General features: G+C 42.7%; 1 protein-coding gene across 1 annotated transcript in view; it reads left to right on the top strand.

Moving 5' to 3' along the window:
• The window catches only part of ARID5B (AT-rich interaction domain 5B), a 189637-nt gene that overhangs the window by 87107 nt on the left and 77370 nt on the right, over window positions 1-25160 (top strand). The window contains exon 4 of the mRNA XM_060034940.1: window positions 4855-5085. Within this exon, the coding sequence (XP_059890923.1) occupies window positions 4855-5085 (231 nt within the window). The remainder of the gene's footprint in view (window positions 1-4854; window positions 5086-25160) is intronic.

Here is a 25160-nt window from a genome sequence, read left to right as displayed (position 1 = left end):
GAAAGAAAATCTTTGTTCCAGGAACACTTTGTTTGTCTCTTGCTAAACAAATGTGCAATTTATCCACTCTTTATTCATTCTTAGATTTATCTGCTAGACCTATTATGAATTGGGAAGGGGGAGATGTCCTACACAGCGTTTACTGTCAGCCCTCGTTTCATGCGTAACTTTGCATAGGAGTGTTTGTTTGTGTGTGTATGAAAGGCATAGGAGGAAAGAAGTAGCTGAGGAATTTAAGAATTCTTGAAAGGTTGTTTGGCTTTATTTGTTTCTTAGTGTACTGGGCAAAATAAAATATGACAGCTGTTGAACAATTTAATATCTTTGTAGCTGTATTAGGAAGAAGTTAATGCAAAGGCTTAGAAGGAAGTTATAGGATCATAGAATTTTAGACCTGGAAAGCTCTTCCAAACTCAGTTTTGTACTCTCTTGTACATACCTTTCATATTAAGGTGACCACACTTTGTCTTGAAAAAAAAAAAGAAGTTTCTTCGGTTCAAGAAACTTCTGCCTAAACTCCAAAGAAGAGATCCAGGGTATCTTCACTCAGGGAAACTTTGACCTAGATGAATCGTTGGTTCTTCCAGATCTCACCTTTACTCTCTATTTTCTCTTGACTCTCACCTAGAATGTTTGTTAACCTCTTCACAGGAGTCCTGAGGGTCTCAAGGATTTTCTCTGCTTTTGTAAATATTAAAGGCAGCTCCTCTGGGAATATCTAATTGAAAGGTTGGAAATTTGCCTCTGTCCAAACAATGCCAAAATTCTGGTCCAAATGGATGGTTCTGCTAATAAGCAACAAAGTTATAATAATTTTTTTTGTTTGGAATCACTAAGCACTGCCACATTAGACCAGGTCCCAGCTGTGCCTCTGACCTCTCAGTGAGGGGCAGGGGTTCTAGGCTTGCACAGCCTAGAGTTGACTTTATTTCCTATCATGTGGATAGAAAGTAGAAAGTTGATAAACATGAAAGGTGTGTCAATAATGTTAAATCGTTACAATGGGAATTTCAGTGTTCCGAAATAAGAACCCGTCAACTTAACCAGAGTAGAGTAATTCTGGCTTATAACTGGCTGAATTCAACAGTTCTTGATGAAACGGATGTCTCCTCTTTTACTTGATCAAAGACCACCATCCTCGTCCCTAATATTGTAAATTAGTTAAATCTCTTCCACAGCAGTAACAACAACAATAATAATCATATGTCAAAGGAAAAATATTTTATTTCAGCCACACCCATATAGGAAAAGAAATCAAGATATTACCCTAAGGAATGTTGTTATTATTAGTGACATTTTGTCATAATGAAAAGCTCATCAAACTTGGAGTTAAAAGATTGGGTTATAGTCTCACCTGCATCACTTTCTAGTTCTTTGAGATCCTGGACTAGTCACTTGGGTGTCTGAACCTCAACTTTCCCGTCTCTAAGTCAGGGAATATTAATTAACAGTTTGTCATGCTACTAATAGGGTTGTTGTGAGAAACAGACAAACAAAAGATATGCTATGTGTGAAAGGCCTTTGTACATTTTAATGTTTTATTATTAGCACCAGAAATTGCAGTAGCATTTTTGCTCCGCTTCCTAAACAAGAAAACAGTTCCTCAGTTCCTCATATGTTTGGTTAAGAGAGCTTTTTTACATTTGCTGTCTTCCGTGATACCTGTAACAGTCCTGGGAAAGCGGCAAGGAGAAGGGAATTTGGTCCTGTATTCTGTTTCAGGTACATTGGGGTTTTGGATAGAAGCATATAACTGAAAACAGGAAAAAAAGAAAAAAAAAGTATATATATATAGAGAGAGAGAGAGGAGAGAGATCAAAGCACAACTGAATAAATAACTATAAGTAAAAGGTAGTGTTTTCAAAGTTTAATGTGCATGGGAGCTTGTTAAAAATATAAATTTCTGGGCCCCAACCTTAGGGTTTCTGAGTCAGAGGTTCTCATTGGGGCCCCAGAGTCTGCCTCTTTACACCCCGCTATGTGATTCTGATGCGGGCGGTCCTGGGAGCATTCTTAGAGATACTGTCTCCAGAATGAATGGACATCATAGCATGTGTTTCCATGACTTGGGGTCAGAGGGAATTTGCTATTTTTTTTCCATCGGAAAGAGCAGGACCACATGGGTTGGTTAGTGTTTTGGAAACTGCCTGATGAAAGAGGGATAAATGTTTGAAGGATGAGGTGGAGTTAAAAAAAAAAAAAAAAAGTCATTTCTAAGCACAGAACATAGCCAAGAGGCTGATTTCATCCAGAATAGAGAATTAAGAAGAAACTAGAGATGGCATCATCACGAAAAATGGTCAGAGAAAAACAGAAGGAGAATGAAGGGATAGGAAGGAAGTGAGGTGGTCCCGTGAGTCCAGATGACATCTTCTGCTATAAAGCTAACTCTGAAGCATTCATTTTTTTCACCTTTATTCAGCCTGAGAATCATGACTTTCTCCATTTCATTCAAGAATTCTTAGAGAAACTAGTACGGCTTCCTGCCACCCCCCACCCATTACAGAAAGCCAAGAGATTTGGAATCAACAGATATTTGAACAGTATTTACTATGTACAGGAGATGGCATTAGGGGCTGAGCATGCTGAAATAAGTCCTGAGGGTTCATGGTATACCCCTGTCTCTCATCTTGGACGATCTTAGACAAATCTTGGTCATCCTGGACAAATAGAGTGTAATGATGCAAATGACACATTATGGGCTGCTTCTTCCACTAGTACTTAGACACTCTGGAGTTCTGTTGATGTTAGGTAGATATTTCCAATAAAACATTTTTTTGCTTTAACTCTGTAGAAAGCACAGATTTGAACCCAAAGTACGAACTAGTGTCTTGATCTACTGTAAAAATCTCAAATTGGCATGTCTTGGGACATACATCAGCATCTCAAAACTACTTTTCACTGGGGACTTGCTTTCAGTGTAGACATATTTCCTTTTAATTAAGTGTGCCAACTGATGAAGTGGCTACCCACAAGCCAGGCTGGAGTCTAAGCAACATAAACCGTTAAAAGACGTCATCTGGAAAGCAGCTAAACGTCTCCATTCTCGAAGAAGCCTCCAGCCTGCGGAGCTAAGTGAACGTAATGAGAAATACATCTGGGTAATGGCGTCCTATCTGAAAAGGTTGCATGCACACCTTCCTTTGGTACTGGTTATGTCCCATCATTACGTTCTGTCCTTGCTCATTCGTCTCCCACTGGCTACCAGATGGCCACGACAGTGTTGGTATCCTTAACAACTGTTTTGTGCAGTTCCCTGCAGCATCGTAAAGGCTTGAAATATTGAGTGTTTTCCCTTTGGATAAGCAACTGACATATCTGGGAATTGCTTACAAATGCCCTGAAGATGTGGTTATAGAGAGCGATGGCAAACTGGGTCGTGGAGCCTAAATCCAGCTTGATGTCGTGCAGGTGGCAGGATACCAGAGGGAGGGGGTGCCATTTCTCAAGCTTAAGATGAAGGAAGGATTCATGCATGCAGAATCTGGGTTTTGTAAATGAGCACTTAATATGGTGAGGTGTAAATAAGCATTAAGATCACATTGTAAGAGGGAGTTTCCTTAAAGTTGCTGAAACGTTCTCCTGAGTTAAGTTGGTTCTGATGGAGCTCTCACAAAGATGCCTGGGGAGTCCTCTCAGTGTGGTCCTCTGCGTTGTGCTAAGTTACCAGATGGATTTGAGAAACGTTAGAAGATAAGGGGGTATGGGGCTTCCCTGGTGGCGCAGTGTGAGAGTCCGCCTGCCGATGCAGGGGACGCGGGTTCGTGCCCCGGTCCGGGAAGATCCCGCATGCCGCGGAGCGGCTGGGCCCGTGAGCCATGGTCGCTGAGCCTGCGCGTCCGGAGCCTGTGCTCCGCAATGGGAGAGGCCACAACAGTGAGAGACCTGCGTACCGCAAAAAAAAAAAAAAAAAAAGAAGAAGAAGATAGGGGGTATGGGTTGGGGGGAGGGCGGGGGGAAGGTGGATGTATCAGTCACATTGAAATGGATCATGCTGCAAAAACAACCTCCAAATCACAGTCTCACTTGAAAGAACAAGTGCTTACGTTTATACATCCCTTTAGGACCAACCAGGGGCTTTGCTCTGTGTTATCCTCACTCAAGACCAAGACTGGCAGAGTAGCCACTGTCTGAAACGTTACAGATGTCCAGAACGAAGGGAGGGAGAGAGTGTGGTCCATTGTCCACTGGCTCTTAAAGTAGCCGCCCACTGCTGCCATATTTCATTGGCCAGAACAAGTCACACAGCCGTTTGTCCTCAGTGGGCAGGGAAGTACGGCCTTTCCACAGGACCGTAAAGAGAATGAGAAATATTCATTGAGCAAAACTAACAACCACCAGAGCAGATAATGATGCTCTTTAGACCCACAGACATCGCTCTGGGGCCAGATGACCTTTACAGGGGCTTTAAGCGCTGAAAGATGACATAATCCAAAATAAAAGCAATACCAAACTGTGGAAAGAAGTATAAAGAAGCTCAGCAAAATTCTGATTTTTTCCTACGGTGATGCCTTTAATGCTTAAAATATATATATACATCAGATTCTTTCAAGACGGTTTTCTGGTTCTGCTGCTTGCCGGTGACCTAAACATTGCGTAATCTGTCTGGGGGGTTATCCATCCCACTCTTTTCCTTTTCTCTGCCTGAGGTTTTTTCATGGATCTGGAGGGGTGATGGTGCTGAGAGGATGCTGGCAGCAGCCGAACTGTGCTAAAGATAAACTGATACAAGGGTCTTTTTGAAGACTCTATTTTTAGTACAAAACCAGAGGTGGTCATTGAAATGATGCCAGGACCACGACAATTCTCTGTTGGAGCGAAAAGGGTAATGGAAGTGTTTTCTCATTTGTCTAGGGGAGGACGAGGAAGAAACGAACGTGATAGTTCTCAGCTACCCTCAGTACTGCCGCTACCGCTCGATGCTGAAACGCATCCAGGATAAGCCGTCTTCCATTCTCACGGACCAGTTTGCGTTGGCCCTGGGGGGCATTGCAGTGGTCAGCAAGAACCCTCAGATCCTGTACTGTCGGGACACCTTTGACCACCCAACTCTCATAGAAAATGAGAGCATATGCGATGAGTTTGGTGAGTCTTCTTTTTTTTTTTTTCCTACATGAAACTTGTGCGTGTGTGTCTGGCTGTTTTCAGTTCTTGTGAAGAGCAGCGATGCGGAACGGGGCTTACTTTGACAAGCCCAGTGTGCCACCCACCCCTCCCCTCCCCCCAATGATTGCGGCATAAGACGTCATTGCCTACCTGGCAGCCTGTGTGTACCAGGGCCCAGGATTATTCTTTAGAATTTGTTGTTCAAGACAGAGTCTGGAGTTGCTTGGTCAACCTTGAAATTGGACTTTATAGGACAGGAAGCTTTTATGCTAGTTGCTTCTTAAAAGGGTTTGGCTATTCAGATACTGATTTTCTTCATTTAACTGATCACTTCCTTTTCAGTGGTATAAGGAGCTATAAAAGTTCACCAGTTTAAAAAAAACACACCAGTTTAAACACCTCAGTATCATAAGGTAAATAGAGATAGATAGATAGATATAGACAAATAATAGATCCCCATGCCCCTTCATTTTGTCATATACAAATATCTTTATACACTGTGCCCATCAGAGATGGATATGTGCTCACATATCTGTACCTGCATCTCTGTTCAGCTGATTGGTCATGAGATCTCTGTAGATAGAAAGGAAGGAGGAGAAGACAGCACATCCTAAGTTTAGAAGACCTTTCATGATGCCGTGAAAGACTGGAGGCAAGATAAAATCACCTCTCTCACATCTTCACTTTCTCATCTCTTTCTTGAAGAGATTGGATCATATCAGTGGTTCTCAATAGGCTGGGCAGGGACATCAGAATACCCAGGGGGCACGTCATCGTAGTACATGTGTCGCCTGGCAGTTCGTATACTTACAGAGGGAAAGACACCCCCAACTCTCACCCTCTCCCTTCTCTGGGAATCACCACCGTAGAGTGAGCGGGCTGATGACTGAGCCGCGCTGGCTCCCGTGTGGGTATCTGGGTGCAGACGCAGTGGAGACCCTTGGCTTAGAGAGTATGAAGGGGTCCCTTGGGGCAGAACATTCCTTGATCCTGTTGGGTAATGTCTTTCCGAGGATGCCTAATTTTGCGGATTATTCAGGTTCAGATTATTCTGCTCAGCCGTTACAGGCCTCACCGTGGTTTGGGGGTCCACGGTGGCCTCTCCAGTCTGATTGTTCACGACTCCAGCAGCCCTGGAGCTGCTGCGGGGGTGTTGTAAGTAGGTGTGTGGGCAGATGAGGGTAAGGTGACCAGACGGCTCATCTTGATCCAAGAGCAAAGGGAGAAAAGAGAGGAAGGGGACCTAAGTTTATTAGACGTGACTTTTTTTGGTTGTTCCAAACTTTTTCCAGGTGCCTTTCACAACTCTGGCTTCTCGGTCTATAAGAGAGTAGTGGTGTTTATGCAAGTTATGATTTTCTTATCGTTCTTAATGTTCAAATAACCTTTTTATTCAAGTAGATGAATGTATTTAATACATTTTTAAAACATACTCTCTTTTCAGATCAACATTTATAAATCTTCCCTTTTCAATACTTCTCTTTTGAGTTTTTCATCTCTAGCCCCTACTCCCAGGACAAAGCGTTTCTCTGTCCTGCTTCCTGCTCAAGAGGTGTCTAAATTCCTGAAACAAAATAGAACTGAAAAAATGCTTTCCCTCATTTAAGAGTATTCTAAATTAGAGTTTCACAGTGTAATATAATGAAAACATGTTTTAACCTTTTTGGCTAATTTAAGAGTTATTAGTCATGGAGTTTCAAAGCCGTTGTGTCTAGAATTGGTAATAGAAGTTGCAGTTTAACAACGACGACAATGGTTGTTTAAGAGTTACTAAATTAGTTTTAAATGTTCTCACAAACACAAGCATCTGACTTTTGAATGTTTTCCGGAATCTTCTTCTGGTATAGCTAATTTTAATGCTGTTTTTCTTCTCCAGACTCTTAAGGTGGAAACTTTCTTTTGGAATGAAGGTACCTTTAAAGAGCTTCTAGATGGCTAGTCTAAAAAATTAGAATATCAGATTTTTTTAGTTAAGTGTATATTTCAGATAGTTGGGACTTCTTACAGGGTTTCATTTTAGTAAGTGAACAGAAAAAAAGCTTATTCTGACCCAATTTGAACACGTTCACCAACATCCCTCCCCCACCTTGCACTTCTGGTCATACATCTCAATTTCCAGAGAAATTCCTTTTAAACCTCCAACTGGTTATATTTGAAATCAACATGGGTTAAAGGGTTTGTTGAAACGCGGGGTTGGGTTTCTCCAACCAACAGTTGGTGGAAGAACATAAATTTAATTAGTGACTGGCATTAAACAAATATTCCTAATATTAAACACTGCCAGATGACTGAAACACTTCTGTCAGATTACCGCGAGTGCCGGGGGGCCCGCAGATGAATTTTCTGCACAGTATATATTCTGTACCACACGTTTGGTGACTCCAGTAATTGGTCAGATGTAATTTAGGTAACAGTATGCCTAGGCTGTAAAAATCAAATTTTTTAGCCGTATCACCAGGTGGATGAATGGTGGAGCTGATGGCAAAGAGTGCGCGGCATTTAGCAGCCACGCCTTTGACACATGAAATTCATAAATTGCTATAAAATACCTCCAAGGCCCTCCTCGAAAGGACAGTGTCTGCTTTCCTACGATTAAATAATGTTTATCTTATTAACTAATATATCTTTTGCTTTCTTTTATTAAATGGGGTTACGGAGTGAGGGTGGGAGGGGGGTGTTCCAAAGATAAATAAAACACAGTCCTTGCTTGTTTTGAGGACTTAAAATCTAATTGGGGAAGACAGGATTAACGCACCTGAAAGGTCAACTCATGTTACAGGAAAGTCAGTGATGAAGTATTGGGTGAGTGCTGTAGAAGGCACGTGCAGTAGGCATTTCACAGTGAGCTGGGGGCATGCAGGAGGTGGCCGGGCCGGAGAGGATGGTCATATCATGGTGAAGGGGTCAGGGAAAGCCTTATGGAAAAGACAGAGCTGGATCTGGTTTTTAACAATAGGGAGAAGCGGCGGGAAGGGGAGGGATAAATTGGAAGGTTGGGATTGACATATACACAATGCTATATGTAAAATAGATAACTAATAAGAACCTGCTGTATAGCACAGGGAACTCTACTCAACACTCTGTAATGGCCTATATGGGAAAAGAATCTTAAAAAAAAAAAGAGTGGATACATGTATATGCATAACTGATTCACTTTGCTGTACGCCTGAAACTAACACCACATTGTAAATCAACTCTACTCCAATAAAAATTTTTAAAAAATAAAAATAGGTAGAGAGGTTATTAGAAAAGTTTTGGAAATACCTAGATCATTTAAAATTCAGGTCCAGCCTCCATTAGGAATGGCTGCCTTTGCCCTGGGTCAGCTGCTGGTCTCTCTTAGATTTGTTTGCCCTTAGTCATCACCCTCAGCTCCCGTGCTCTCTGTGTGGGACTTATAAATGGCCTGATGCCCTCTCTACCAGTAGGACATGAATGTGAGTCGGTGGACCTGGGCTGGGACAAACCCAGGCCATGGCTTTGGAACGGATCTGGGCTTTCTTTCTCGAGCAGGGATGTCCCCTCGTTTCCTCTGTGTGCCATCCAGCTTACTCCCATTCCCCAGGTTCATCTCTGAAAATGGACTTTGCTCGTGTGACAGCCTTGCCCAACTGCTCAGACACCCCACCCCTTTCCCATTGTTTTAATGTCGTCCACTGAATAACAAATTTAATTGAACAATAAAAGTAAGGCTTTTAAGTCTGCAGCGAGTCCCTGTAAATAAATTCTCCATGGAATTTTATGAAGCTGTTTAATGAAAAGTTTGATTAGAAACTATGAAAGAAAAAGAGAATAGATGAAATTTCATCATTTAGTCCCACATGACAGTAGTGTCATTTTGATTTTTATTTACATTGAGATATTCAGCATAGAGTAAATATATCCTGGTTTTAATTAACTATTCTCCTTACTTGGGAAAGGTTATTTTAGGCTTGAAGGGTTTTGATAGCATACCATCTGCTTTCTTCAGTGTATTTTATTCAAGTCCCTTCCTTGCTTACAGTGCAGCACAATGTCTAAACCTATGACATAAGCATAAATTGAATCGTATTAATGTTAGGTGATTGAAAAGCTTCAGCCTCAACATCCTGCCCGCTTTCTTCCATCTTGTCAGTTACAATGCTCTGAAAGGCAATGTGCTGTTTTCTTAGCAGGAGAGAGTTGACTATTTTTAAAACTAAAGCAATGGACTCCGCCCTAAAGCATTAGGAAAACTGGTTGTCTTGCACATGCCATTAGGAAATGAGGTTATAATAACAATGAGGGGAAAGTGACATTATGAATGGCAATTTTTTTTCATAAAATCTTTACCCTGCGTATAATTCCTGCCCCCCACTGTCCTGTCAGCATCTGCTAGCATAAGACCTTCTCTGACAGCCCCCCACCTTACTTTTACCTCTTTTTATAATGTCATGATCCTTTTGTAAAACAGGTACCGTCATTTATAGTGGGTTATCCTCTGTGCTGTAGAGAAAACACACACCTGCAAACATTTTGTCTGTTTTTCCTGTTAGAACAATAAAATGTCCACCAGTTTGTAATGCACAATGTTTACATTAATATCACACAAATTGATTGCACATGTGTGAGGTGTCCACAGCTAAATCCAAACAGAGGCACCCGCAGCATGGTAGCTAAATGGATAACTTGAAGGTATTGGCTTCTATCAGAGATGTGAGGCAGACCCAATGTAAATGAGGTGAAATCAGTTTTTAAAGGTGGGTGAGGCTAAATGGATGAAGATATGGTTGGTTAAAAAATTAATGAAAGTACGGTTTATTTTGGTTTGAGTTTGGAATTGCAGAGAGACGTAAGAAGTCATGCTTCTGAGTTCCTTGGCAGATGGTGTGTGCACGTGTGCGTGTGTGCATGGGCTTCTTGACCAAGGAGTGGGATGAGGTTAAAGGAAGGATGTGGTAAATCACCCGAACAGAACAGAGATGAGGTGGACCGTCATCTTGGCGTTTGGTCCCTATGGAGAACACCGTGAACCCTGATCCCCGGGGGGAAGTTGGCTACATCAATATTAAGACATAACCTCTGCTGAGGGGCTGCGGGGTAACATGTTATAGTATTGAATAAAAAGAGTGCTAGGCTTATAGGCACATAGCCCCGGTTTAATCAAGCCTCAACCGTCTGATTTGCTGTGCTCTGGGCAAGTGACGTAAGGCCCCTCACTTGTCCCATCTATAAAATCCAGTAGTAACAGCCCACTTGCTGGGCTCAGAAAAAATTTGTATTTGCTTGATTTTTTTTTTTTTAATTCTCTTGATAAATGAAGATTCTCTATTGTTTCTGTTGGAGTCTTAGGCCTCAGACAACTTGTACGTAGTCATCTAAACCCATCTTCCTCTTTGAATAATAAAGGAACCGTTTTCCTAAGACTCTGGGGCTCTTACTGGAACCTTAATGGAAAAGAATAGTTTTCTACTTTTTACAGTATGTTTTAAAGACGCTTTTCCGACTCTGCCCTGAACTTTCCATTTTCCTGTGGGGTGAAATAATGACATTATAGACAAAAGAAGAAAAAGCAAAGGGAGGGAGGGAAACAGAAGAGGGAATGAAACCTTGACATTTTATGAAAGAAAACTCAGGACCTATAAAATTATTTTGAAGTGTAAAGAACGAGCTGGACGACACTGCCTCTTCCCCTCTAAACATCACATGCTTTGCTGGAAATGAAAGGCAGTTGTTTTGTTAAAGATCATGGGAATTTGTAAGTGAGTAAACATTTTTTTCTTGCCAAAGTAGGTTTCATGGTCTCAGTGGATTTCGATGGTCTGATGGCTTTGTTCCTGGCCCATGTCCACATTCAGGCTTCCCCTGCCTGCCTGCCTACAGTGCCCACCCACCTCCCAAACGATAACAAGGCAGATGTTTCTCTTTAACTGAAGCCGGGTGGCAAAGGAGTTGTGCTTCTTGTACATTGCTGTTTCCGCAGAAGACCTTCACCTTCAGAGATCTCGCTTGGAGGACTGCTTTGTCTTGGAAGTTTTCTAGAGGTTCTGTTTATCATAGAGGATGGTCTAACCACGACCACTCCTGGTTACCTGCTCTTTATGCCAAAGCAGGGCCAGAGAGAATGTTAAGTTCATCATACCACAGTCAACCAAACCGCAATACGTCTGCTGGTAGAGGTGTGTGGGATGTGCTCTAGAGTACATGGAATGGTGGACATAGGGCTTTGGCTTCCAGGACAGCGAGACACAAAGAGGACTGGAGAACAGGCCTCCTTGGGCAGAGGCGTTGGAAGCTAGGGTGCCAACCCTTTTGGGGGTTAATAAAAAGAATTTTTATGTTGCTACTGTAAATTAATTTATAGAGTCGTGATATATGAAGTGGGTAGGATGAGTGGATTTCTCTTCTGTTTTTAGAACTTAAAATGTATTTTAAAATAACTCTGGCCTCCTTTTGTAGCTGAGTGGACTCCATAGGTTATTAGAAACTATTTGGACTGACGGGTTCAATACACTCTGTTCACCGCAGAAGAAAGGCTTTGTGTCTATATTGACTAATATTTCACCTAGGATTTTATCGAGAAAAGCAAGAAAGTTATATCCTATTACTTTAGCAAGATCAACACGTTCCTCTCCAGGGTGAAACAGATATTTTTATCAGTTAAAACGCGCGCGCACACACACACACCACACACACGACAGGAAGGAGCCAGGTCATTGAAAAATCACAGGCAAAGGTGCTGGTTAGGGGTAGCGTTGGTGGAATGAGGTCCCGAGTAAGTCTGTGTTCATTTGATTTTTAAAATCTTCTTGATAAATGAAGATTCTCTCTAAACTCCTTCATTCTATCCTGTCAGGGAAACTGGATTGATTTAAGTTCCTTGGACTTTGGGTGAGGCTCTCTGGGGATGCTTAGGGCCCAGGACGTTGTCTGATACACAGTGTGCCCATATCCGTTCCTGTGTTTCACCAATATCTATTCAATACCTACAGTGCGGCAAGTGGTGCCTGTGCACACAGTTGTGAACAAGACGGAAAAATCCCCTACTCTTAAGGATCTTACAGTGTGGTATGCGGGAAGGGTATTAGCAAAATGTGGGATAGCCATGACCACACCTCCTAGGCGTAGACCATACCTCACAGGGCTGTTGTGAAGATTAAATGAGTTAATCGCTTAAAGCGCTTAGATGGAACATGGCAAGTACTGCTTAAGTACTCAGGTTCACAGAATCTTCTTGTACCTCTTGCACCACCCAGTACTACCTTAACCACATATGGGGTCCACAGTGATGCCTCAAAAAACATGCACAAAATCATTTCATACCTATACAGGCTCCTAGGGAAAATGAGGTATCATTTGCCACTTAAACTCATTCGACATCCATTCATTCCAGAAATACTTGTTTGTTTGTCCTTCTGCCTGGAATGTGTTTCCACAGATATCATGGGTCTGGCTTCTTCTCGTCATTCCAGCCTCAGCTCAAACGTCTCCTCCCCAGAGAAGTCTTCTCTGACCTTCCCTCTTCCACAGATCTGGCTCTGTCCCATCACCCAGCGTATCCTTATCTTCCTGTCCCTCATCCCTATCGGAAATGAACTCCTATATCTGTCTCTTTACGTGTTTTAGTCTGTCTGCTTCCTCCCCACCCATACTATATGTAAGCTCTTTAAGAGCAAGGAGCTCTTCTGTCTTTTCACAACCATGTGCCTGGGGACCAGAACAATACCTGGCACGTAGTAGGGATATAATAAATATCGGTTACATGAATGAACGGATACGTGTATACTGCGTATCGATAGCATTGCTCTCTGCCATTTTACAGATGAGGACGCTTAAGCACAGCAACGTGACACAGCTAGCAAGGGGTAAAACCAGGACTTGAACCTCCACAGTGTGACTCTTAACCGTTATACTTGCGTGCCTCCCACCTTGGTCCCTGCTCGGGAAGAGCTGTCGGATTTCCGCAGATCATCAGGCTGACAGGAAACAGATAACTGACCACCAGGTCTCTAGATGATCGACGTGAAATAGGTTCCGTAGGATTTAGAGGGATTGGTGTGTGTTGGAGTGGTTTAGCAAGGACTGATGGTAAAGATTCAAAATAGGGAAACCGTTGGATTGGGATCAAGAAACTCTGATGCCAACGTCTTCTCTTGTCTATGTTATACCAGTCTCCCTGCTTCAGCCCTTGCTGTCCTTTGGTCTCTTTTCAAGACAGCAGTCGGAATGACCATTTCCGTGCTCAGATCTCCCAGTGGCTTCCCACTCCGTCAGAGACGCAGATGTGAGTATCCAGCCCTTTAAGAGCTGGAACTCTTTAGAAGTTGAGGGGGGCAGTAGTAAACTAGCCTGCGTTCTCCCGGACTCGTTTCAAGGCATGGGATTGCGATGCTGACAGGACTCTCCTTACGCACCTCGCTGTAATTTTCTGCTCAGAGTGCACTGGCTTTCCCAACTTGGCATCCTTGTTTTTAATGAAATAATTATAGGTCTAATTTCAAAAAATGAAATGTATGCAAGCTTTCCTGCTTCTGTCACTTCTTTATTCCTGTAGCACATAAATCATTTCCCTTTTTAAAATTAAATTTCGTTTGCCATGATTTGGAAATGGGTTTTCAAAGGACGCTGAGTAGCCAGGCTCTTGGCAAGGGAGCTAGCTGTGATGCCTGCTCAGGAAATCTCCTCACTGCTGGCTGGCGTGGGCCTTGATTCCATCATCTGGGCTTTACGCTCCCTTTGGAAGTTGCCTAGAAGTTCTCTCCCCAAGACTCCTCTCTGAACTGCCTTTCTGGCTATCCGGTCGCCATCTTGGAGGACGAAAGAACGTGGGACTTGGGCAGAAGAAGGCGGTGCGTTCTGATGCTTCTTGGGTTCTTATCCACACATTCACTGAGCACCAACTCTGTTGAACGCAGAGCTCCAGGTGTTGTTGGGATCTTGGTCTCTGTTCTCAAGACACTTACAGATCAAGGTGGTTGAGATAAGCCATAGAGCAGTGGTCACTGCCACTGTTATCTGTGATCCTTTTAACAATCCTGCCTTTGACCCATGAGCAACCTTAGGGTCACACGGTGGCTGCAGGGTCACAGGTCTCACATGCTGCTGACGTGCGAGTTGTAGCGCCCCCTTCCCGGGCTGCTGACCTCCGTGAGCACACTTTCCACCACAGCGTGAGAGGAGCGTGGAGCTAAGAGTCTGGAGTTACTTAGGCATTCAGAGAGATGATATAGTGGAGCTTTAGCAAATGGGAAAGCTCTGCCCTGCCGTCTCATGGAGGCTGCCGGGCAGTCTGTGAAGGGCGAACTGAGAAGGTCAAAGTCTAGGTGCCACTGGAGTTAAAAGATGTACAGAAGAGGGTGCGGAGGTCAGGGAGGCCTCTTAGGGGAAGTGGATCTTCAGCTGGACCTTGAGGGCTTCAAAAAGGAGGAAGTTATTTCAGGTGAGGAGGTGGAAAATACTATGGACTTTGAAGCTCAGAGAATGAGGGTTCTTCCCTCTGCCATTTTTAGCTTTCAGCATAGACAAAAAAACAGCCTCTACGAGCAGAACATTTTTTTTCCTCCTAGAAGATGCCACCTTCCCCTGAGGACTCACGTGCTCCTGAGTCCTTCTCTCACAGGCCCCGTTGTGGTTAAGACCCAGAGGAAACCTCTTGGAGGAAAAATCAGTGTGTCTCTTATTAAATTGGAAATGTTTGGGTGTATAAGAGAGGGAGGGCTGCACGAGCTTCGCAGCAGCGGGTAAAGGAGCGAGGTGCCTGCTTGATTTCCTAGCTGTTTAAAGGGCTGCTTCTAGGCTGAACGAGTAGCTTCAGAATAATCATCTTGGACACTTTGCTCCTTATCCCTTTCGTGTTACTCAGTACTTTTCCAAAGTTATTTTTTCCTTCTGCTTGGTATTAAAGTTACCAGCGTCAACTGCATTTCTCTTCACTAGATTCTAAGCTCCTGCGGGGGGGTGGGGGTGGTAAGAATCATGCCATACTCATCTTTGTAACAACATATGCTTGTGGAAATAATATAAAAACTTTGCTAGGTTCCAGAGGGCTTCAAATCTCCATCATCTATCTTAGCACCTTCCTTAGAGTCAAGTATTTCTTGACCTCAATCTTTAAACTTTAGCTCATCGCCAGTTGATTTAATTCTCAAGGGAACACGTCTAGCTCAAAGCAACCAGGTTTCTCTCAACATTTACTCACCTTTTCAAACTAGAGGAACAGTCTTCATAAATTGGTCAGTGTCTTTGGTTGAAGATTGTTCACTTGTTACGAAGCTTAACAGTCCCTGGAGTCTGCACAGCCTCTAAGTTGCTCTTTCTGAGGAAGTCGAGGAGCATCCTTAAGTTAGGGCAAATGGTAGCCTGTATCCAGAAATTAGTGCATCCACCTTTCCCACCTCTCACGTTCAGATATCAGAATTCATTGTGGACATCAAGGAATGGTGGCGGAACATTGTTCTCAATGGTGAAAAACTGAAACCACTTCCTCTAAGATCAGGAACAAGACAAGTTTGTCCACTCTCACCACTATTATTCAACATAGTTTTGGAAGTTTTAGCCACAGCAATCAGAGAAGAAAAAGAAATAAAACGAATCCAAATCGGAAAAGAGGAAGTAAAGCTGTGAGTGTTTGCAAATGACATGATACTATACATAGAGAATCCTAAAGATGTTACCAGAAAACTGCTAGAGCTAATCAATGAATTTGGTAGCAGGATACAAAAAGTAGTAGGATACAAAATTAATGCACAGAAATCTCTTGCATTTCTATAAACTAATGATGAAAAATCTGAAAGAGAAATTAAGGAAACACTCCCATTTACCATTGCAACAAAAAGAATCAAATACCAATACCTAGGAATAAACTTACCTAAGGAGACTAAAGACCTGAATGCGGAAAACTATAAGACACTGATGAAAGAAGTTAAAGATGATACAAACAGATGGAGAGATATACCATGTTCTTGGATTGGAAGAATCAACATTGTGAAAATGACTATACTACCCAAAGCAATCTACAGATTCAATGCAATCCCTATCATACTACCAATGGCATATTTCACAGAACTAGAACAAAATATTTTGCAATTTGTATGGAAACACAAAAGACCCCAAATAGCCAAAGCAATCTTGAGAAAGAAAAACAGAGCTGGAGGAATCAGGCTCCCAGGCTTCAGACTATACTACAAAGCTACAGTAATCAAGACAGTATGGTGCTGGCACAAAACCAGAAATATAGATCAATGGAACAGGATAGAAAGCTCAGAGATAAACCCATGCACATATGGTCACCTTATTTTTGATAAAAGAGGCAAGAGTATAAGATGTAGAAAAGACAGCCTCTTCAATAAGTGTTGCTGGGAAAACTGGACAGCTACACTGAAAGAATGAATTTAGAGCACTCCCTAACACCATACACAAAAATAAACTCAAAATGGATGAAAGACCTAAATGTAAGGCCAGACACTATAAAACTCTTAGAGGAAAACATAGGCATGACATAAATCACAGCAAGATCCTTTTTGACCCACCTCCTAGAGAAATGGAAATAAAAACAAAGATAAACAAATGGGACCTAATGAAACTTAAAAGCTTTTGCACAGCAAAAGAGACCATAAACAAGACAAAAGACAACCCTCAGAATGGGAGAAAGTATTTTCAAATGAAGCACCTGACAAAGGATTAATCTCCAAACTTTACAAGCGGCTCATGCAGCTCAGTATCAAAGAAACAAATAACCCAATCCAAAAATGGGCAGAAGACCTAAATAGACATTTCTCCAAAGAAGATATACAGACTGCCAACAAACACATGAAAGGATGCTCAACATCACTAATCATTAGAGAAATGCAAATCAAAGCTACAATGAGGTATCACCTCACGCCAGTCAGAATGGCCATCATCAAAAAAATCTGCAAACAATAAATGCTGGAGAGGGTGTGGAGAAAAGGGAACCCTCTTGCACTGTTGGTGAGAATGTAAATTGATAGAGGCACTATGGAGAACAGTATGGAGGTTCCTTAAAAAACTAAAAATAGATGTAAACTAAAAACAGATGAATGGATAAAGAAGATGTGGCACATATATACAAGGGAATATTACTCAGCCATGAAAAGAAATGAAATTGAGTTATTTGTAGTGAGGTGGATGGACCTAGAGTCTGTCATAGAGAGTGAAGTAAGTCAGAAAGAGTAAAACAAATACCATATGCTAACACATATATATGGAATCTTTAAAAAAAGGTTCTGAAGAACCTAAGGGCAGGACAGGAATAAAGACGCAGACGTAGAGAATGGACTTGAGGACACAGGGAGGGGGAAGGGTAAGCTGGGACGAAGTGAGAGAGTGGCATGGACATATACACACTACCAAACGTAAAATAGACAGCTAGTGGGAAGCAGCCGCATAGCACAGGGAGATCAGCTCGGTGCTTTGTGACCACCTAGAGGGGTGGGATAGGGAGGGTGTGAGGGAGATGCAAGAGGGAGGAGATATGGGGATGTATGTATATGTATAGCTGATTCACTATGTTATACAGCAGAAACTAACACACCATTGTAAAGCAATTATACTCCAATAAAGATGTTTAAAAAAAAAGGGAATGGTGGAGGGACCGTTAGCATACAGAACACTGGCAAGTTCTATTTAAATGTGGGTTCTCTGGATCAGGAACATAGTATATATAGATTACAGTTCAGGCTGGAATCATATCAGAAAGTGTTGGGAAGGAAGAGGCTTAGCCAGTATAACGTTCACTATTCCGAAGATTACTTAGTGGATGGCACGTACGGCCAAGGATACTTTATGGATCCCTGACTTGCTCTGTGTTATTTATGGATGAGGATGAGGTCTTCTGGCTCACAGGAGAGTTCCACAGGGGATCCTGCATGAGGCGGGTTCACCACACGCAGGGTTTAGCAGGTCACACTTTCTTCCTCACAGTCCCAGACATGAGCGGTGGGTCTTTTAAATAAGAGATAAAATATTTTAACGAAGATATCACACACAGTGCCAGAAACTGTACTCTCGCAGGGCGCTGACTACTGCCCCATCCCCAGCACGTGGGCTTTCAGAGAGGAGGAGGGGGTTGGTAATAGTTGGTTCTTCTGAGGTTTGTTTTTATCATAGCACCGATGACAGGTCTTATGCTCTAGGGAGCACGTTCTGTCCCATAGTTCTTTTTTTTTTTTTTTAAATTAATTAATTTATTTTTGGCTGCACTGGGTCTTCATTGCTGTGCGCGGGCTTTCTCTAGTTGCGGTGAGCAAGGGCTACCCTTCGTTGCGGTGCGCGGGCTTCTCATTGCGGTGGCTTCTCTTGTTGCGGAGCATGGGCTCTAGGCACGCGGGCTTCAGTAGTTGTGGCACATGGGCTCAGTAGTTGTGGCTCGTGGGCTCTAGAGTGCAGGCTCAGTAGTTGTGGGGCACGGGCTTAGTTGCACCACGGCATGTGGGATCTTCCCGGGCCAGGGCTCGAACCTGTGTCCCCTGTATTGGCAGGCGAATTCTTTACCACTGCGCCACCAGGGAAGCCCTGTCCCATAGTTCTTGAAAGAAGGGAAGATATGAAATGTGTGAGGACTTGAACAAACAGGGAGTATTGTGGAGCCCCGCCTTAGTTGACTTGCTGACCTCATCATCCCGAGCTGAGGAGGTGACCTCAGAGTTGTAGAGTGTGGTCTCACCACTGCCAGCCCTGGTAATTGCTCATTTCGTCCTCAGCCCTGCATTCACAGCTCACAAGAGGAATGTCCTTCTCCTGGAAGAGCCTTCCTCAGACATTTCAAAGATCTTCCCCCAGTCTTTGATGCCTTACCTCTGAACACCTCTATCTAACCAAGAGGACAGGTGTCACCGGCCCCACTGGGCAGTTGAACTGATCAGGAAAATCAGTGGCTAAACATTAGTGCAGTCGTGGTGGGACCTCAATAGGACTCGAGCATCAGCTTCTCACCCTGTGCCTAAATGCTCTCCCCCGCAAGTGTGACCCAGTGCTGAAGGGTATAGCATCACAGCTGCAAGATTATATGCAGCAAACTCTAATTAACCAGAATCTTCAGTTAACCAGATGTTCCCCATCCCCCATCCCCTTTGTACAATAGGAAAAAAATAGTAAAAAAAAAACCCAGCTCATGTTTTTCAAAATAATTTTCTCATGAAATTACTTCCATTATGGAAAATACAAGTATAATAATAATAATTGCCACTCTTCTCTGAGTATGGACCACATGTCAGGCGTTAGGCTAAGCCCTTCCCATGCATTTTCTTGCTTAATCTTTACAGCACCCCGGGACTTCCCTGGTGGCGCAGTGGTTAAGAATCTGCCTGCCAATGCATGGGACATGGGTTCAAGCCCTGGTCCGGGAAGATCCCACATGCTGCGGAGCAGCTATGCCCGTGCGCCACAACTACTGAGCCTGCACTGTAGAGCCCGCGAGCCACAACTACTGAGCCCGCGTGCCACAACTACTGAAGCCCGCGTGCCTAGAGCCCGTGCTTCGCAACAGGAGAGGCCACCGTGGTGAGAGGCCCGCGCACTGCAATGAAGAGTGCCCCCGCCCATCACAACTGGAGAAGGCCCGTGTGCAGCAATGAAGACCCAACACAGCCAAAAATAAATAATAAATAAATTTATTAAAAAAAAATCTTTACAGCACCCCTATAAGGAGGCTCGTATTAGCTATCACTTCACAGAGGAACAAACAGACGCTCAGAAAGTTTACAGCAAGTAAGCCACACAGCTAGTAAGTGGTGAGGCTGGGCTCCAGTTCAGGTCTGTCTGGCTTCAAAGCTGGTGTTCTCATCCACTCTGATATTGCCTACCTAAATAGCACGAATAATCTCATCATTGTTCATCCATTTCCTTCCAGTCTTTTTCCAAAGCATTTTTATTGAGAACATCTTATATATGCAATTGTATCTTAAAATTTTAGTTATTACAAAATAAACCTTTCCTCATATTATTATCAACATTTTTATAAACACCATTTTTTTTAAGATGTTGGGGGTAGGAGTTTATTAATTAATTTATTTATTTTTGCTGTGTTGGGTCTTCGTTTCTGTGCGAGGGCTATCTCTAGTTGTGGCAAGCGGGGGCCACTCTTCATCGCGGTGCACGGGCCTCTCACTGTCACGGCCTCTCTTGTTGCGGAGCACAGACTCCAGACACGCAGGCTCAGTAGTTGTGGCTCACGGGCCTAGTTGCTCCGCGGCATGTGGGATCCTCCCAGACCAGGGCTTGAACCCGTGTCCCCTGCATTATCAGGCAGATACTCAACCACTGCGCCACCAGGGAAGCCCTATAAACACCATTTTAATGGTTGCATAATAGTACATAAAATGAATGTATCTGAGTTTACATAATCCCTTTCTGTTAGAAGTTTATATCATTTCCTCCAGAGTTTTGTTTTGTTGCTTTAATGTATAATGTATAATTAACACTGTAATGAACATCTTTATCTATACAAATATCAGCATTTTGATGATTTCTTTAGGATAAATTCCAGGAATCTCTTATTGCCAAAGTTATTTTCCTTCTGAGCAATAGTGGAGAGATAGATAATCAGAGCCTGCTATGGGCTGAGTTCACAATCAGCTCTTATCTTCTGAACCTTTCACAGCTATGGCTGAAGATACAGAACCAGTGCTCAGAATGAAGACCGTGAGTTTCCGTACAGCTCTAAAGCACAACAGGAAAAAATTTCTTCAGTGGATACTGGGCTTAGGCAAGAAAGTGAGTTTAGGTAAAGATTTTCACCTCATCAGCAGTCTCTTGAAGAACTTGCTAAAATTTTGACTTTTAGTCTCAGACCTCCTGAATTTAAATGGGGAATGTCCCATGTTTTAATTACATTTCATGCACACTTAAGACTGAGGCTCAGTATCATGGGATTGCCTAAAGTTGGCGTCGGTGGCAGTGGTAAACGAAGAATGGAAGTTGACAACGTAACTATTACCGCCACCTCCTCCTTCCTTGTTTGCTTCTGTCCAGGCATGATGGAGGAACCTTGGGCTGTAGCTGGTGCCCACATGAGTGGTACAGTGTGGCAAGAAATAGCAGCAGAAGGTGCAGTCTGTTTCTTAGGCAGTGGGCTCAGGTGAAGGCCTTGCCTTTAGTGCAGAGCCAGGACGTTGGAGAGATGATACAGTAGTGCTATCAATTCCCAAGAAACTAAGAAAAAGCACAGGAGAGGGCACTTGGGTGGAAGTCGGGAGACCTGGGTTCAGATCTGACCCTCATACTAAATAGGGAGCTTCAGCAACTCAGTTGACTTCTTTTTTTTTTAAATTAATTAATTTATCTTTATTTTTGGCTGAGTTGGGTCTTTGTTGCTGCGCCCAGGCTTTCTCTGGTTGTGGCGAGCGGGGGCTACTCTTCGTTGTGGCGTGCGGGCTTCTCATTGCGGTGGCTTCTCTTGTTGCAGAGCACGGGCTCTAGGCGTGCGGGCTTCAGTAGTTGTGGCTCGCGGGCTCTAGAGCGAAGGCTCAGTAGTTGTGGCGCATGTGCTTAGTTGTTCCACGGCATGTGGGATCTTCCCGGACCAGGGCTCGAACCCGTGTCCCCTGTATTGGCAGGAGGATTCTTAACCACTGCACCACCAGGGAAGCCCCCTCAGTTGACTTCTTGTTTCCATGTCTTACATGTGAAGTGGAAGGTTGGACTGGATTTTTGAGCTTTCTGGGATCTCGGCCCCTTTTGAGAATCTGATGAAAGCTATAAATCTTCTTCTGATAAAAATGTGCATGCAGATATCATCATCATCATCATGGCTCTGAACATTATTATTAGCAAAAATTAACATATCAAGCAAATATAGAAAATTCTGCATGTATTTTTCAGGTTCACAGACTGTGTGAAACCTTGGATTAAGAACCCCAAGGCTGCATGATCTTTAAGATCCCCTTTTGTTCTCACATTCTTGCATTCTGTCAGTGAAATAATGATTTGTAATGATTCTCTGTAAACTTTATATTTTTGTTAACTAGGACAGCTCATTTCCTGAGAATTCTGGTTAATTAAAAGTATATATATATTGGGATTGACATACATACACTCATATGTATAAAATAGATAACTAATGAGAACCTACTGTATAGCACAGGGAACTCTCCTCAGTGCTCTGTGGTGACCTAAATGGGAAGGAACTCCAAGGAAGAGGGGATGTGTGTATACTGTGGCTGATTCGCTTTGCTCTACAGCAGAAAGTAATACAACACTGCAAAACAACTATACTCCAATAAAAATTAATAGAAAAAGTATATATAATAGCAGTAGCTCATACCTTTTATTGTATCGAGAGAGGTGCCTAAATACAGTTTGTGTCCCTGAATGATATCCATTTAATGAATCATGTGAAAGGCTTGGTGAAGCCAACTTTACCATTTATGAAACACTTAACTACCTGCATTATCTCCTTAAATTCTCACAACCATACTTTGAGGTAGGTGTTGTTATCCCTGTTTTGCAGATGAAAAAAGTGAGGCTCAGAGCTGTTGAAGGAGGTCATTCCATAGAGTTCTTCCAGGGGCGGAGCTGGGGTTCGAACCCAGCTCCGTGTCCTGTAGAATGGGTACTCTTACAGGGCGTGCTGTTCTTTGTAGTAAACTGTTGACTCCTCTGATTTACTTAAATAATAATTACAGAATCCAGCTTGTACTCAAAATTTTTGACAAAAAGGACAAAAACAGTGTTCCTACGGGTGCAGCCAACCACATTCTCTTCATTCACCTGCACGGTCCTTGCTTCCCCACCCTGGGGAATGACCATTTAGTGATTGACTCATGTGAGTTTAAACGTGGTCAGTGGCCTCAGCCTTATCTGACCTGTACTGATATCCTGCGGCAGGTGAGTTGTTAGACCGGGAAGACCGCAGCGTGTGACAAGGTCCATGCCTTCAGCAGGTATAGCATCAGGCCTGATGTTCTGTCAGTGTGCCCCGTTCCCCGCTGGGCCCATTCTCATCATGTGCTGTTGACAATCTAGTTTAGGGCATCCCATGCCCACGGGCCACCTCTGGGCTGTCGCCATGCTACAGAGATTTATTGGAACAGCACCACACCGCACTCACGCGCTTCTGTGTCTTATCTATGGCTGTTTTCGTGCTGCAGCAGCAGAGTGGAGCATGCACCACAGAGCTGAAAATATTTACGCCCGACCCTTTACAGAAGAATCCGCTGACCCCTGATATAGACCAAACAACTAGGTACTGTAGTTCATCAGATCTAAGACAACATGTTTGTAATACACGTCATTTTTATGTGCGCTGCTAGGAAGTAAAAAAGCATAATTGTAACATGTTCATTGGGAGACCACCAGTTCTGGAGACCCTGAAATGTGAAAAGAATTGTGCATCTTAGAATCAAAACTTGGTACTTTTCAGAGAGATTTTTTAAAAATGTAAATACAGATTGTCTTAAAGACTATTTTCCTTTGCCCGTAAATCGACCAGTCTGTGGACTCCGTATGAAACCTGTAATAACAGACATGTCATGGGACCCAGTGAATTAGAAAAGTGCTGGCTTTTTGGCATCTGTCTTCCCAAAGACAGTTGCTATTAATGAGTGGAGGAAATATTTTGGCATTGTTTCTCTGACACTATTTTCAACTCCTGTTAGTATAAATATTTAGGGTGTTTCAGTACAGTGGCTTGTGTGGCAGTAAATTTGTTAGTTCTTTTATCTTAGGGCTGGTATATTTGAAGAGCATGCCTGTTCTTAAAGTGTGTTATGAGGCTATGTACAAAAGGCTTTGTAGTAGTTTGGAATGGAAAACTTCTCAGATGCTGCTTATGGTCAGATTCTTACCAGTCTGAAAAATATGCTAATTACATACAAGGCTCTGAGCAAGGAGAGGGAACTCAATATTCCAATTTTCAACTTCCTCAAAACAAAAACAGGACACCACTTAATGGGGGAGGTAGTGATGAATGCTCGAACAGCATGTCCCTCGTTATGTGTATACCCGTGACCCATGATGCTTACACACATTTGCACGCTCACAGAAAATGTCCAGAGAGCATCTGTATTTGCAAATATAAGTCATGTTTTGTTTTTTCTTCAAAAATAGGAATGTAGGAATTCTGAGTCCGGCCACTTATTATTTGACTAATTCAGCTGCAGAGTAAATTATGAATGGCCCCCAGATGTTGTTTATAGTGATTGGATATTTTCAGTTGTGAAATAATATTTTTGTGTGTGTGCTTGTGCAAGTGATATTTCTTAATATGCTCTACAGCATCTGAATCAGAGTTTGATGGCAGGACAGTTTGCATGTCCAACGTAATTGCTTCTAAGTGAGCTCTTCATTCTTCACATTTTTAGCTCTAATTGCTTTTTTTCCCATATGTCTAAAAATAAATATTTGCAAGTTTTGCGTTCTGCTACTCATTGTAATACATAAAATATTTGTACACTGAGCAAAATTCACTGATAATGTTCGCAATGGGCTATTTAGAGAAAGTAAGGTTTGTGTGGTAAGAGGAGATAAAATACATTTTTATTAGTCTAAATGCCAAAGAAAGCCATTTATCGTATTTTGAAAGAATATTTTTAAAGGAGTGGCCAGATATTTGACCTCTGGGGCTATTTAAATAGACTCAGTTGGAAAAAGAGGTCCAGAGTCAAAAATAGTCTGTTTTGCTATCTAATGGAGATTTTAAATGATCTCTGGAAGGTGGCAATTAATTTTCGATTATCAGGGACAGGGCCCCTCACTATGTAGATTATCCAAGTCCCTGACTTCCTGGGAAGGTCCCCCCTGCCTTCATTTGAGTTTATTCCAGCTCATTAGCACTTCCACCCGAAGGCTGGCAGAGAAAAGGAGAGGAAGAAAAAATGAAATCACCTCTGCTGCTCTTCATGGCCTTTGGAAAGAATGGATCATGAATGAAATAAAAACCAGTGGGAAAAATAAGCTATTGGGTTTTCTGTGTTTTCTTTTATCCTCGCCTTCCTTCGGTGACACGGATAATCAATAGTTGGCTTAAAGACTTTTAAATGAACTCTGCCTCGGAAGGCTTTGCAGTTATGATAGCAATATCATTTTTCTCTCTTTTTTTGGAACCTATATAAATAAAATTATGAAATTTTAATGAGATAAAT

This window comes from Delphinus delphis, chromosome 16, assembly GCF_949987515.2.
Source record: "Delphinus delphis chromosome 16, mDelDel1.2, whole genome shotgun sequence".
Lineage (NCBI taxonomy): Eukaryota > Metazoa > Chordata > Mammalia > Artiodactyla > Delphinidae > Delphinus > Delphinus delphis.
This window is presented reverse-complemented; position numbering and strand designations above follow the sequence as displayed.